At 49.5% G+C, this 14,615-nt stretch overlaps 1 protein-coding gene across 1 annotated transcript; it reads left to right on the top strand.

Annotated features, from left to right (window-relative positions):
* The first annotated feature begins 660 nt into the window (after positions 1–660).
* LOC129677337 (annexin A8) lies at positions 661–14,303 on the top strand. Its single transcript, XM_055607996.1, has 12 exons — positions 661–726; positions 4,289–4,379; positions 5,359–5,453; positions 6,591–6,704; positions 7,321–7,411; positions 8,155–8,234; positions 8,663–8,722; positions 9,172–9,265; positions 9,474–9,569; positions 11,080–11,138; positions 12,412–12,534; positions 14,238–14,303. Exons 1-12 carry the CDS (start codon positions 706–708, stop codon positions 14,295–14,297), a joined length of 984 nt encoding a protein of 327 aa, XP_055463971.1. The 5' UTR covers positions 661–705; the 3' UTR covers positions 14,298–14,303.
* The last annotated feature ends 312 nt before the right edge of the window (positions 14,304–14,615 follow it).

Below are 14,615 nucleotides of genomic sequence, written 5' to 3'. Positions count from 1 at the left end.
TGGGTGAGGCTCCTAGAGGCAGCAACTTCATGCTGAAGGGTAGGTAGGAGCTAGCTAAGTTAAAGGGTGGTATACCAAGAGCTGTGCTGAGGAACATTCTAAAGAAGAGTAGGAAAATCCCCAAAATGAGCTCCTTGAGAGCTCATTAGGAATGTCCTTCCCCCTGGCAACTGGCACATCCTGCTTACTAGGACTGCAATAATGTCTCAGGCATCCAACGCTACAAAGTGGTTAAAGAGGTGTTCAGACACAGTGCGCCCCCATGAATGCTGTTTCCTTGTCCTTTGCTGAACTCACTGCACTGTTATGTAGACATGGCAATACGTGGAAGGGCTGGTATACTTTTCCTTTTTTCTCTGATTGAAAAAGTTGGTCTAGCCAACTTGCAAGAAGCTACAGACATGTTTACTAAGTTGCTTTTCAAAGGCTACCTCAGAGTTTCCAAGCTGTGTTACAGCCACAGCCCAAACATTTGCATCAAGTGGTGTGATCCTCAGGGCAGGCCCAGGCAGTGCCTGGGTGGGGTCTGGAGACTCCGAAAGGCTGAGAGCCAAGAAGAGCCTGAGGTGGCAGGGAGGGAGTTTGGGGTGGGGCCTGGGCCTGTGTACACAACCACACCCCCTAGCCTGGGAGTAGATGTAGCTAGTCACTGAGTAGAGGCTGATTCTTTGTCTCCCTGGGAAGAGTAGCTTTGAGGCAGACAGGATGGCCTGGTGGAAAGCCTGGGTAAGTGGTAATGGTCTGGGGAGATGGGTCCTTGAACCAAGTTGGATGGTAGGCAAAGATAATGTAAAGACTGAACCTGTTAGGCCAAGTCCTGGTGAGGAAGCTGGGTGGGGGGGAACTGTGCATGGTTAGAAAAGTCACTGTAGGGTTGTGAAAAAAAGACAATTTAAAATAAAACAATTTAAAAAAATGAAATGCAAAGGGGAAACTAAACGATTAGCAAAGACAGAGAAAGCCTTCTGTAGGAAAAAGGCCACTTATGACAAGAAGCACTTCTGTGGATTTGTGCAACAGGTAAGTTTGTGCTTGGAGAACGTCCAGCAGGCTGCTCTTGCAGAAGTAGCATTATGTGAAGGGCCCAGGAGGTTGGCGTTCAAGAAAAATTACTTTGTGTGGTTTGAATCCTGAGTAGGTTGGATCTGGAAAAGCAGCCAAGATGGAGCACCAAGGGCCTTAAATAACAGGTTGGAGCTTAACTTTTGAGCAATAGGAGCCGCTGGTGTACTTTCAGCTAGAGAATACTCTGGGTGAACACACCACCTTTGAAGGAACCCATCAACACCCACAGCACAGGTATTAAAGGGAACAGACTGGTAGCAGAGAACACTGTGCTTACTTGTCAAAACTGGGAGGAGCGGGACCTAGCTCACAGGAGCCATGTATGTCGGGGACAGGGCTGCATGGACTACTCACCATCCTCCTCTCAGCTGGGGCATTTTCAGGGAGAAAGTGAGGGAGCTGAGGGAGGCTCTGGGACCTCAGGAAGCTTGTTCAGAGCCCTAGGATAGCAAGCATAGACCAGAGAAAGCCTGAGTCTCTGTAGCAGCCCCCAGGCTCCTTGTAGGCTGAAGAATGAAGCTTGTCCAGCTTCAGGAAAATCTTTGTTGCTGTGTTGCCATCCAGAGAAAAGCTTGAGGTGTAAATGCCCTGGGCTCTGAACAGGGTGAACAGACGACAAGGCAGAGAGATGAGCTGTCATCCTGACCCTGGGGAAAGCAGCCAGAACAGTGGCTGTCTGCAGCTTCACAGCAGCTGGTGGGAACATGCTTCATGCAGGTGTGTGCAGCAGGGAGCGCTCAGTGGTGGGCAGTTCCTAAACTCAGGTGCTAGCCAAAATAGTCCTCCATAGTGCAGGGGTAAGGGCCATCCTCTTGGGAACCTGATCAAATTGACAGCCTGATGCTGGAACTCTCAGCACCTTCTATATGGGGACACTCCAATCGGCATCTCTTGTTCAGTGTCATTGGAACCTCACAGCAAGTCTATAAGACAGATATCAACAGTTTTACACATAAGGGAGGAAGCTGAGACTCAGATAGAGCAGACAGGCACCACAGTTGCCACACTAGTAATATTTAGGTCTGGGCAGCCTGAGACCAGATGCAGACTCTGTCATCCAAGGCCATTGACCCATGGACAAGCTGACTAGGGGCAACAAGGCCTCTGTGTCTGTCCAGGCTGCCAGTGAGAACCAAATGCCTTCTGAGTTCAAAGCTGGGTTGGGAATAGGATGGATGGGAATGGAGGAGTGGCCAGAGAGAACCAGACTTCAGAACAAGTCTCCGCTTTATGGCCCCCTTGAGGAGGCAGCCTTTGAACAGATCTGGCAAAAGTATGGCAGCTCCTGCGTGCCCATGACAGGTATTCTAGTCATAGCATCCTGGACTACCTGAATTGCCTTTTGCCTCGAAACTTGTCTGCCTGGACTCACCAGCCTCAGGGTAGTTTCATCAGGAGCTTGAGACTGACCTACAGGGGCTGGCATAGCTACCTCCAGGTTCTCCACTCCAGGCAGTATCCGGTCTTTGGCTTTCTCTTTCTATAGAACCTTAGCAAAGGAAGAGAGACAGACTTCTTCTCAGCATGTTATCTGAGGCAGCCCTGACAAATACTGGGCCCTGAATGGTATGGGGACACTCCTCAATGACTAGATTTCTGAGGCCAATTTGGAGCAGGAAAACTACAAAGTAAGAACTTAGATGCTCCCTACCCCCACACTCCCAGAAGACAAGCATGCCTATGGGTGAGGCTCTCTGCAGTGAAACATTCCAAGAAAACCCAGTGTCTGGGGAAGAGTGAATCATCTGCGGAGTGGGGAGGTAGACAGAGCTCAGGTTGAGTCAGGCTGTGGGTGAAGCCCAGCCACCTCGCCTGTAAAAATGGAGCATTAGCGCCTAATACAACTACTGGGAAAGCTGAACACCCTGTCCAGCTAAACACACTTTACAGAGGGGATGTTCAAATAGCCTTCTAGCAGTAGCAGCACGTGACCTCAGAAACAAGGAATACTCATGTGTACACAGTGAGGCAACATCTGGCTCACTGGAGAACTTTTCCCCAGGAATTATTTCTAATAGTTCCTGTCATAAAACATGGTGCAATGGATGGGACAGGAAGATCTATTTCTGTTCATGTGAGAACCAAGCAAAGGATACAGAGAGATATCTTGTTTCTTACTCAGAGAAAGAACCCTTGAGGAGACAGAACAGGTGGGAACTTGTTCTGTATTTTCAGGATCTCACCTAAGGCTTGGGTGGAAGGATGGACAGACAGTATGGGGAGAAAAGGAGAGATGGGTGGAGGAAGCTTGATAAAAAATGAAGAAAATGGGAAGGGAGCGGGGAGGGAAAGAAAAGGAGTGGGAAGGAGAAGGAAAAACGAAGGAAGCGGGGAGGAAGGAAAAGCGAAGGAAGGGAGGTATCAGGGTTGTAGGGCTTGGTCAGAGAATTGGTGAACAGGTAAGTGAGCAAGCAGGAAAGCAGATGGGTGGGTGGGGAACAATGGAAGTGCTGGGTGAACAGGTGAGCTAGTGACCTCAATGGATTTGACTAAACTTCTCTTCATCTGAAGGACCTGGGGCTCCCTCATTCAATTCCTATCCTTAATTCCTTCCACTCTTTACCACCCCTTTCCCTAAAACCCACACTTTGGAAGGGTCATCCATCTTGAGCATCTGATAAATTATGCAGAGCACACACATAAATGACCCCTGCTCATGCCTTGGATCGGAAGCTTGTAAAATAAGGATGTGGGTACTTTGGTTATCAAATTTACCCCATAATCCATGGAAAATCCTGCAGTTCTTTCTACCCTATATGATCCCATGGTCTTGCAAACCACCTGAGCTTTGGAGACGCTCCGTTTGGTCCCTGGCCCTCTGAAACACCCACACCTCACCACAGGAAAGGCCAGGATAAGCTTAGAGCCTTCCTTGCAAACAGAAAACCATGTCTAGCTTCCCGTTCCCTAGGCAAGCCTCTCAGCTTTTAGAAGCCATTCCTTACGAACTCACCCTGACCCAACCTGCTGTGCACAGGGCTGGAGAGAGCTGTGTGTGACCAGTCTGCTACCTGCTCTCATCCAACAGGTAGTTTCTTTTTACAAGCGCTGGTTCCAGCTGCAACAGTCTATTGGCTAAGGGGCCGGAGAGCTCAGCCACTGCCTTGCAAGGTTCCATTAGGTCTCAGTGCCCAGGGAACATCCTTAGCCTACCAGGATGGGCTACACAGTAGGCCGCCCTGTCCTTCCTGTACTTCCCACGAGCAGGCTGCTTGTCTTGCAGGTTGAACAGGAGGGCATCACTGTGAAGGGTAGTTCTCATTTCAATCCAGACCCAGATGCAGAGACCCTCTACAAAGCTATGAAGGGAATTGGTGAGTAACCATCCATGGGGACACACGTGCTTACATCCCAGAAGGTAGATACCAGAGACAGCCAGGCATAAAAGGTGCCCCCATCTTACTTTGAGTGATTCTATTACTTAGGAAATCACACCAGCTCTGAGGTGGGTGAATGTTCATTCCTGAGTGACAATGACAAGGAAAGCCACCAGTCTGAGATTTATCACTTGTAAAATGGCTGCAAAAACCCTGGACCCACTGTGTCACTGTGAATTCAGAACAGTGTGGATCAGCACAGGACCTGCTGTGGACATGGGGATGGAGTTTAGCTGTGGCACTAAGGCCAGGGGTATCAGCCACATGGATTCTGCAGCTTGTCCTCTGCCTCATGATGGCTGACCAGACAGCCAACTGCTTCCAGTACCGCCCTTGTATGACTGTGAGTGGGAAAGAACTGGCTTATGCCAGGACCTGCTCTCACTCTAGGCAGGAGTCACCTCTCTGCTGGCTCTGCCTGGTTAGTTGGGGCACTGAAGAGAACTACAATTCCCAGAGGGGTCTATACAGCATTTGCGCACCCATTGCTTCCTGTGAAACCTTAACTGTTATCCCTGCTTCCCACATGAGCAAACAGAGGCTCAGGGAGATGAGCCTACCTGTCCATGGCCTACAAGGCAGGGTCTCAGGCCCAATGCTCTGAACTTCTATGTGGCTTCCCTCTAATGTGACTATCACAGTGGGAAAGATGGAGGATACCTTACCTAGACACGCTTTAAAGGCCCACAGTTGGTGTCTACAGCTTGCTGCCCTTGGTTTCTATGCTATGAGGTTAAGCCTGAGCCATGCCCTACCACTGTGCAAGGTGGGGAACCAAGAAGTAAGCCACCTGGGTGTCTTGTTTACATTGATGTTTTGTGGACATCAGGCATTTGAGGTTTTTCGGGTACCCCTCTGCAGTCTTTTCTGATGCCCCCAGAGGCAGAGGGGGTTCTCAGACTGTACACCCTTTCAGGAACCAATGAACAGGCCATCATAGATGTGCTCACCAAGAGGAGCAACGCACAGAGGCAGCAGATTGCCAAATCCTTCAAGGCTCAATTTGGAAAGGTAAGCAGGTGGGTGATGAAGACAGGGCAGCTCCTCCTAGGGTGGAAACACGGGCATAGGGGACATTGCATTAAAACGACCCTCCCATTGGTCTGTAGTAAAGTTTGCCCGGCTATTCTGTTTTATCTAGCAGAGCCATATGTAGCTCCCCAACCCTGGCCTGGCATTGGCCTTTCTTTGCTGGGGCCCACTTCTTCCCCGTTCTCTCTCTCTCTCTCTCTCTCTCTCTCTCTCTCTCTCTTTCTCTCTCTCTCTCCCATCCTCAGTTGTGCCCCAGGATCCAACCTGAGCTCTCTCCAGCTGTGTCTGTCCCACTTCCTGAACTGACTTTCCTCTCCCCTGCTCCCTGGCAGTGTGTACCCAGGCACTTCTCATGGTCAAGTTCCTGCCATGTTCCTCTCCTGCCATTGGGTACTCTAAGAGCCATCTAGCTACTCATTGCCCTGAGCATAGAGCCAGGAATTTGGATGCACATGGTGATGCCAGAAGTTTGTGCATAAACACGAGTGCCTGCTCACAGTTTTAACACAAAAGCGTCAGTGATGAAGTGCAAGTATCCCCGAGTGAAATCACACATTTGCCACTCCTTTGCCTTACCCCTCCAAGCTACACATTATTCTCTGTGTTCAGCATCAGAGAGGTTGGGTAATGTCTTAAGCTTCCAGAGCCTCTAAGCGTCAGGTCTGACAGAGCCCTGGACAGATCAGCTGGGTGTGGCTTCTTGTAGACACCTATGCCCTTAGGAAGAGAGGAGTGTGAGGTGGAATCTTGGAATCTTTCTTTCCTTCTTCTCTCCCTTCTCATTTAATGATAACTTAAGCGTGGTGTTACTACCCTCAGATCTTGCAGTTTTAAAAGCAGTGGTATTTCTGTTTTCTTGAGTTCAGAATGTACCCAGTACTGGACTGTGTGCTGAGCTGTCACACATCTCTGTCACCCCGTAAGCAGAAGTTCCATTATCCCTACTTAACAGGTACAGATGCTGGTGCTTAGAGAAGCTAAAGACCTAGCCCAAGAGACCACAGCAACATAACAGAGTCCACGTGAGAAGGAGGAAGGAGCCCCGGGCCAGGCCTCACCTGCACTCGGGTGGGCTCAGAGGATAAATCATCTCCCCTTTCTTTTTGTCTATCTTAGGACCTCACTGAGACCTTAAAGTCAGAGCTGAGTGGCAAGTTTGAGAGACTCATCGTGGCCCTCATGTACCCACCATACAGATATGAGGCCAAGGAGCTGCATGATGCCATGAAGGTACTCCACTTTGCTTTAAATTACAATGGCCACCTGGGCCCCGTCTGACCTAATGAGCTTGCAGCCTGTTCAGACAGCCTCCAACATGGAGGCTGACCAGCCACAGTGAAGGCCTAGATCATAGAGTAGGGTTAGGCCAGGAGAAGTTCAGGGGAATCAGAAAGCCATCTCTGCAGCCTGAGCACTGCCCCTTGGCCACCCCTTACTTCTCATCACTCCTGTTACTTTCACAGATTAGGTGGCACTGGAGACCCAGAAGCCACAATTATTTCCACTGAAAGGGTACTTACTGTAGTCTGTGCCCGGCATTTTACATCCGTGATCTCTAGTCCCACCTTCAGGGTAGGATTGGCTCATTACCCTCATTGACAGATGAGTATACTTCAGGGTGGGAAGGCGGAGCCGCCTGTGTGCCACCACCCCGCTAAAGAAGGAGAGCTGAGGTGGCTTGCCCCCCAGTAGCTGTCACAAGAAACAATGGCGGGGGTTCAGTGTTGCCCCAACATAGAGTAAAGAAGAGGGTGGAGCTTCGGCCAAACCTTCTGAGAAGACAGTGCAGGCAGAGCTAGGAGACCAAGGGCAGAGCACTCCAGAACATAGAGGTTTCTGTCCCCAGGGCTTAGGAACCAAGGAAGGGGTCATCATTGAGATCCTGGCTTCTCGGACCAAGAACCAGCTAAGAGAGATAATGAAGGCATATGAGGAAGGTAAGGGGGTTGCAAAGGTGGTGGTGGGGAAAACCTAGAAATGGCCTAAATTTTGGCAACCTGACAGGGAATAAGAGTCAGACAGTTCCCAAGGGAATTAGGCCTTACTGGAAAGAACCCTTTGGAAGGTCTTTTCATACAGGTCCACCAAGTGCCTATATGCCAAATCCTGTGCCCAGCCCTGATTGAGCTCAGACATGGGGATAGAGATGTGTGCCCAGCTAAGCTCATGTCCCTTAATGCTAGGGCAATCCTGGGGAACAGAGATGCAGTAGACATGACAGTACTTGTTGGCTCTATGTGGGCTGACACAGACACTGGAGAGAGTCGTCCGCTAGGGCCCTACTGTGCTAGGGGAGCCCCACTGGCCGACTTTCTCATGTATTCAAGCAAAGGCCAACTAGTCCTCCATGCTGTGCATCTGCTCAGGGTAGTCTGGAGGCTCTGGCTTTGCTGAGCCTGGCAATAAGAGGACCTCTATTGGCAGGCCCTGGTCTGGCTCCCTGGCCTGGTCTATTTCTTCTTTTATCTTGGTTGCACATTTTTGTCATTCTGGGGTCTGAATGACTGCCTAGATAGGTCTCTGCCACTAGGACATCTAAATGTTCTGTTTATACCTTCTGAGCCAAGAACTTGTCCTCCCGTGGGAAGAAGTGGAGGAAGCAGGTGTGGAGGAGAAAAATGGGCCCTGACAGGTCCTGGGCCGCTTGCTGACCATGCCTTCTGGTTCTGTTTTCCTGCAGACTATGGGTCTACCCTGGAAGAGGACATCCAAGCAGACACAAGTGGCTATCTGGAGCGGATTCTGGTGTGCCTCCTGCAGGTGACACAACCTGGGATCAAGGACTCTGTGGCTTTGAGATCCACCCCAGCAGCAGCCCTTGAGTGATGCCTCTGAAGGAGGACTAGGCTGTAGGGAAACCCAGCAGTCTGGGCACGATGTGTGTCTCAGCCCAATAGCCCTGTCCTTGCTCCAGAGCCTCATGTTGCTCTTTCCTCAGCCTTGGGGTGGCCCTATGCCAGGCTCTGCTCATTAGCTTAGCTCACTGCATCTGTCATTCCAGTGAAGCAGCTCAAGTACTCTCATGGTACAAATGCCAACAGCAAGCCTTGGAGGGGATGGCTGGCTTGCAGGTCTCATGGCCAAGAAGCAACAGTCCTTCCCTACCTGCCCTTTGAACCCCACTGTCCCCTCAGCCCAGGTGTTCTGATTTATCACCCACCTTACGGAGTGATTTCCTCTGATCCTAGGGCAGCAGAGATGACATAAGCGGCTTTGTGGACCCAGGACTGGCCCTCCAAGATGCACAGGTGAAACTGTACCCTGACCTTGCCAACCGAACTCTGAGCCAAGGGATCGTTCTTTGATATAGACCCTACCCCCATCTCCACCGTGTGGTAACTAAGGAGAAAAGCGAGGTATCTGGGAAATTCAGCAAATGAAAAAAAAAAAAAAAAGGAGAGGCTGGGGAAGGGAGGCAGAGCCAGCCTCTCTGAGCCCAGAGCTCATTCATATGAAGTTCTCCGTGCATCTATTGGTAGAGTGCTTGTCACTTGGTGCTCCCAGGGACAATGAGGAAAGGAGAATTACCTAAAGGAGCTTATGGCCCAGAGAAGAGCCTTGAGCTAACATTATTGGAGGAACAGAGCTCAGAACAGTGAGCTGCCATGCTGGGCTGTCCAAATGGATGGAGGCTGGCTGGCAGCCGCACCTCTGGGGTGACGGAGTTCTCCCTCACATCCTTGTGTCCCAATCCTAGGATCTGTATGCAGCAGGGGAGAAGATTCGTGGGACTGATGAGATGAAATTCATCACCATCCTGTGCACACGCAGTGCTACTCACCTGATGAGAGGTACGGGGCAGAGGAGGGGGATGCAGGGTGCATGGCTGTCCACATGGCCTCTCCTTCTGTGTGGAAGATCTGACGGGTAGTCTTATGTGGCTTAGACTTGGCCATGGAAACCTGGACTCCTCCCCCTGTGCCAAAAGGAAGGCAACATGACACACTGGTGTGCAGTGTGTAATCTATGTGTCCTTTGCATGGATCTTTCTCTCTACAGTGTTCGAAGAATATGAAAAAATTGCCAACAAAAGCATTGAGGATAGCATCAAGAGTGAGACCCATGGTTCACTGGAGGAGGCTATGCTCACCGTGGGTAAGAAGGGGGCTCAGCTCTTGGCACGTTTGCATCCACAGTCTGGGAAAGTGGTAGCAAGAGACTGGAACTCTATATTCAAAGGACATCCCCCACCCCCACCCCCGTGTTCTCAACCCTTACCCTCAGCCCAGGTCCCTGAGATCACAATACCTCGAAAGTCTCAGATGGCCTGCCGGGAACTAGTCTTTGTGGTATCTTTACAACCTCCCATGTTGCATGAGTGTGTGTTTGCGTGTGAGTGTCCGCGTCCACACGAGTGTTGACACAGTGACCCTAGGTCCAGGGCCTAGGCCTGCCCCCAGATACTACTCAGAAAGCATTCTGCTTCTGCTCCTATAGCCCAGCTCAAAGCCACCTTTCCGGACCTAATGCAGGTACCAAGGCCCCACCTTAGTCGCTAACTGAAGAAATGAAGGTGTGTGGCTTTGAGTCCTAACCAAGAGAAACATGGACAATTTCTTCCTGCATCAGAAGACTGAGTCTGAGCACAGTAACCCGTTTATAGCACATCTCTGGTCTAAAGCTGAAATTATATGGGAGGAGTTCCGGTAAAGCAAGGACCTAAGCCAGGCAGGAGGACGACCGTATACCACCTTACACAATGGAGCTGAAATTAGGGGTCCTAGCCAGGCTCTTACCTCTACCCCAGGCTTGCAGGCAGTAGTCAAGATCTCTTCCCTCTGTCCTTATGTTGCCAGTAGCTATTAACACTTGAGGTCTGCAGGCTAGCTATGAGGACTGTAGTGAAGCTCATTCAGTTCATTCTGTGTTGCAACAGCTAAACACACCCTCTGCTGTCACCTAGAATTTGACCCATAGACCCTAAATAAAAATGCCTCCTAATCAGCAAAGGTTTGCAGTTCATTCCCTACTGTGATTCTTAAAGCCTCAGTCATAGAAGGCTGAATAACAGAGTCATACAGTATCAAGACAGTTTATCACATTCCTACATCCCACAAAGCCTACACTCTCGCAGCCTTGGGTTAAAATACCATCTTTTGATGCGGACGCCACAGTTCATCAAAGATACATCTATGAAAAAGAAAATTTGGGGTTCACCCTCCAGTGCTTTTGTCCTCAAAGCCAAGCTTCTTTCAATTAGATAAAAATCCAAAATGAGGCCCATAGCCACCATTCTGTGGCAACCTATGCAGAACTGAGTAGGCAAATGCTTCCTGGGTACGACAGCTTAGGGATGTCCTCTAGCACACCCGACTTGGTGACTCCAGATGAGCCCCACAGGTGCCCGGTCCATTTCACATCTTACCCTTTTGCCTGACTGCTCTGGGCTTTTGAGGCTGTGGCTGCTGCCCCAGCCTCTGCTCCTTGCCCCGCTCTCTCTGCCCCACACAAAGCCTTCATTTTGAAGGTAGGTGGTGCACAAAGAAACATGCCAAGCCTTACACACCACGAACTCATAACACCCACAGGAACACATACACAAACACAAGTGTCTGCAATGCCACCTATGCCCTCCTACAATTCACAGAGTTTTTCTGTTTGCCAGTGAAATGCACCCGGAATGTCCACAGCTACTTTGCAGAGAGACTCTACTACGCCATGAAGGTAACTGTCCTGGCTGCTGCCCCCTTTCTAGTCAGCTTTATAGGATGCCAGATGCACAACCAGGTACTCAGAGCCACTGCTGTCTGAACTCCAGGCTCCCTCTTGTTCTCTTCTCTCATGCATCTGAAAGGTTTGCATTCTCAGGGGCAAACTAAACCTACGGAAGGGAGGCCACACCCCCTGAAGGTACGTCTGCCCGGGTGCATTGACAGGTGTTCACTGAAGGCTCCCTGAACCTTGACAACATGCAAGGTTGTCCATATCATCATTGCCCCCTGAAGGGTGGTGAAACGAAGGCTTGTCGAGGTCACACAGCTGCTAGGTGGTAGAGCCAATCACTGATCTCAGGCCTATCAGCTTGGGCACTTTATTGTATCATACCTCCTCTATGAGAACCAAAGGCAGGATGGCTGGAACTCCAACACCTTTGATGTGGACAGACTTTGGGGACACTGACACATTTGGCCTGTCAGTTTGTCTCCCCATGTACATGTGCTAACTTGCCTACAAGGCTGCCCTGGTCACAAAAACATATGGTCCACACTGCTCTTCACAAGCAGAGTTGTTGGTATCTGGAACTAAACTGGAAGAGAGACATTAATTCTCATGGACTAATGTCAATGCCTCGCTTCTCTAGTACATGACACTGGCACCACCAAAAATGAAAGTCATAGCATCTACCCAAAGTCCTCTGAGCATATCTTCCCCATGAGGGAGAGGGTGTGTTATTATTTCCTTGATCATGAAGCTCCATGTGACTCAAGACTAGACTCAAGACTAGTCAGGGATAAGACACAGAGAGAAAGAGCCGAAGACCCTGCTCCTGAAATGGCCAGTTGAGGAACATTACAGTGATATTGCTCAAAGAAAAAAAAAATCTTCCTGGAGCAGTGTGTTCGGTGACTAGAACCTGATGCAGTAAAGCAAAGGCATACTGCAACTCTAGGCCTTGAGCTTCGAAGGAGAAAAGGCACTGCCAGTGAGTGTGGAGACTGAGGAAGAGAAGCCCTTTGCCATGGGCTGTGGACGCAGCTCCATGCTAAGGAACTTGCCTAGTGTGCAGAGGTTCTTGGTTTCAATCCTAGTACCACCAAAGAAAAGAAAAAAAAAGAAAAAAACTGTGTCACCAAAGTCTCCCTTGGTGTTCTCCCCACTGAATAATAGGCCCATCCCTGCTCTTAGCTCTTTCTAAGTCCCTACAAAGGTTTGTCCATCACCACAGAGGTAGATAGAAAATGTGAAACATGAGGCTGATTGTCACTCTCTCATCCAGGGAGCAGGGACACGTGATGGGACGCTGATAAGGAACATTGTTTCAAGGAGTGAGATTGATTTAAATCTTATCAAGTGCCAGTTTCAGAAGATGTATGGCAAGACCCTCAGTAGCATGATCATGGTAAGACATGGGTTCCCAACTTCCCTGCCAACTTGTGACACAGTCGCTCCTGAGACGTGGAACGTTGTGACTCATGTCTCTTCCCAGTGGGCATCTCCCACTTGCACCATTACCATGAGGCACATTCAGGGACCAAGAAGGAAAGAAGTGTAACCCTGAGTGTGTCAGGGCAGGGAGACTAGAGAAGCACAGAGGGTCGCCCTTGCCCCGGAAGGTGGCTTTGCATTTGAGCTGTGGAACATCCCTTCATAGTCTACCAACGCCTTGCAAAGGGAACCATTACTGAAGAGGCAATGAGAATAAGTAGTTTCACAGAAATCAGGGTTCCTTTTCAATCCAGATCTAAGTAGTAGGGAAAATTAGGCTCCAGTGGATTGCCTGCCTACAGTCCAGTCAGTACAAGTCCCAGGGTGTTTAGTGCAGAGGAACCAGAGGGATGGTGCTCTGCTTGGCTGAGACAAACAGCCTGTCTACAAACTAATGCAAATGGAGGCCTAAACAATTTCATTACCAGACGTCAGATCATAGCAAGCATATCCCTAAGTCTTCCTGAGCTACTCAGTCAAGTGGCTAGTTCTTCTACCAGGGTAGACTGTTGACTGCGTTTGATAGGCAACTCACAGTTTACAATATAACTGGCCCTCTACATTTGCTGGTTCAGACAACCAAGAACCAAAACATTCAGGAAAAAAAGAAAAAAGAAAAAAAAACGCAACTGTACTGAACACACACATACTTTTTTTGTCATTCTTCCCTGAACAATATGGTATGGCTACTTGCATACTTTTTACATTGCATTAGATATTATGAATAATCTAGAGATTGTTTAATATGTAGGAGGATGTGCATAGGTTATATCCAAGACCAGCAGCATTTGATATCAGGAACTTGAGCATATATAGTTTAGTATTAGTGAGGGCCTAGAATCATTCCCCCATGGAGTCTGAGGGACAACTGCTTATTTTTTAAACACTGCTTTAAGATGTTCTGGGCGGGATGGCATCAGGAAAGCAGGCAGTAAGACAGAGGAGTTGGAATTACTGTTTGTTGTGTTTTAGACTTCACAACCAACTTGGTCAGGTTATGGGTGACTAAGCACAAGCCAGCCTGGGCTGCTGCTAGGTCACCCACAAGGTGCATTTCATCACAGATGGCATTTTATAGATGAGAGGACATGTCTCACAGAGGTTAAAGGAGAGTCTGTGCGTGTTGGCAGAGCCCTGGCCCAGGCCTGTGTGATCCAAGCCCAAGCTTGGTCTGGCCCCTGCTCCATGCCTAGACGTGAATGCAGGCTCCTTGCTCTCAGCCTTGGCTCCCACGTATGGATGGTGCCGGCCAAGTGAAAGGCTCTGTACTACTGGGTCTTGAGAGAAACCTGAGGAAGAACCCTGAGGCAGTTGACTGTATAAGGAAACCACCCACAAGCCTTTCTTGTCTAAGAGCTTAAGAGTAGATCTGTCTCTGTGATTCATTTCCCACAACCACCTCCCCATCTAACTGGACAGAGAATTCAAAGAAGAATGAAAGGAATAGTCTGAAATGGAGAAGAAAGAGCAATGACATCACATAGAACTGTGGCATAGAAACGCTTGAAAGGGCAGACCCCACCCAGGGAGCACAACTCTTAGTAATGGTAACAGAAGAAAAAGGCTAACATCGTAAGCACCACCCTCCCTTCTAACCCATGTGTCTCCTTCCTCCAGGGTGACACCAGTGGTGACTACAAGAATGCCCTGCTGAACCTTGTGGGCGCTGACCCCTGAAGATGTCTAATAAGATATATATATATATATATATATACACCCAAGGGCAAGAAGTGTGAGCATAGGCTGTGCGGCTTCAGCCCTAACCGCGGGTGGGGTGGGGGTAGGGTAGGGGATCACCTCATCGGGCTTTTAGTCTTCTGTCTCCCAGTTCCTGGTGCCTCTCACCCAATGCTTCTGACCCCTGGTGAGATCAGCCTGGGTTTCTCTTTCCACCTCTCCCCTGGGTCATTTCTAGGTACATGCACACCGCCCACCCTAGCGGTACCTCTGACTAACATCACTATGAAGGAGCCTGCAGGAGCTGTGGGTCATTCC

Source organism: Psammomys obesus, unplaced genomic scaffold (genome assembly GCF_907164565.1).
Source record: "Psammomys obesus unplaced genomic scaffold, mPsaObe1.curated_primary_1811, whole genome shotgun sequence".
Classification (NCBI taxonomy): domain Eukaryota; kingdom Metazoa; phylum Chordata; class Mammalia; order Rodentia; family Muridae; genus Psammomys; species Psammomys obesus.
The sequence above is the reverse complement of the archived record's forward strand: the minus strand, read 5'-3'. Positions and strand labels throughout refer to the sequence as shown.

Bases quoted from the DNA above. Each gene is read 5' to 3' on its own strand.
- LOC129677337 (XM_055607996.1), top strand. From the start codon at position 706: ATGGCCTGGTGGAAAGCCTGG. The intron at 8,235-8,662 runs GTGACACAACCT...CTCTGATCCTAG, and splicing joins TTCTGGTGTGCCTCCTGCAG to GGCAGCAGAGATGACATAAG. The intron at 12,535-14,237 runs GTAAGACATGGG...TCCTTCCTCCAG, and splicing joins CCCTCAGTAGCATGATCATG to GGTGACACCAGTGGTGACTA.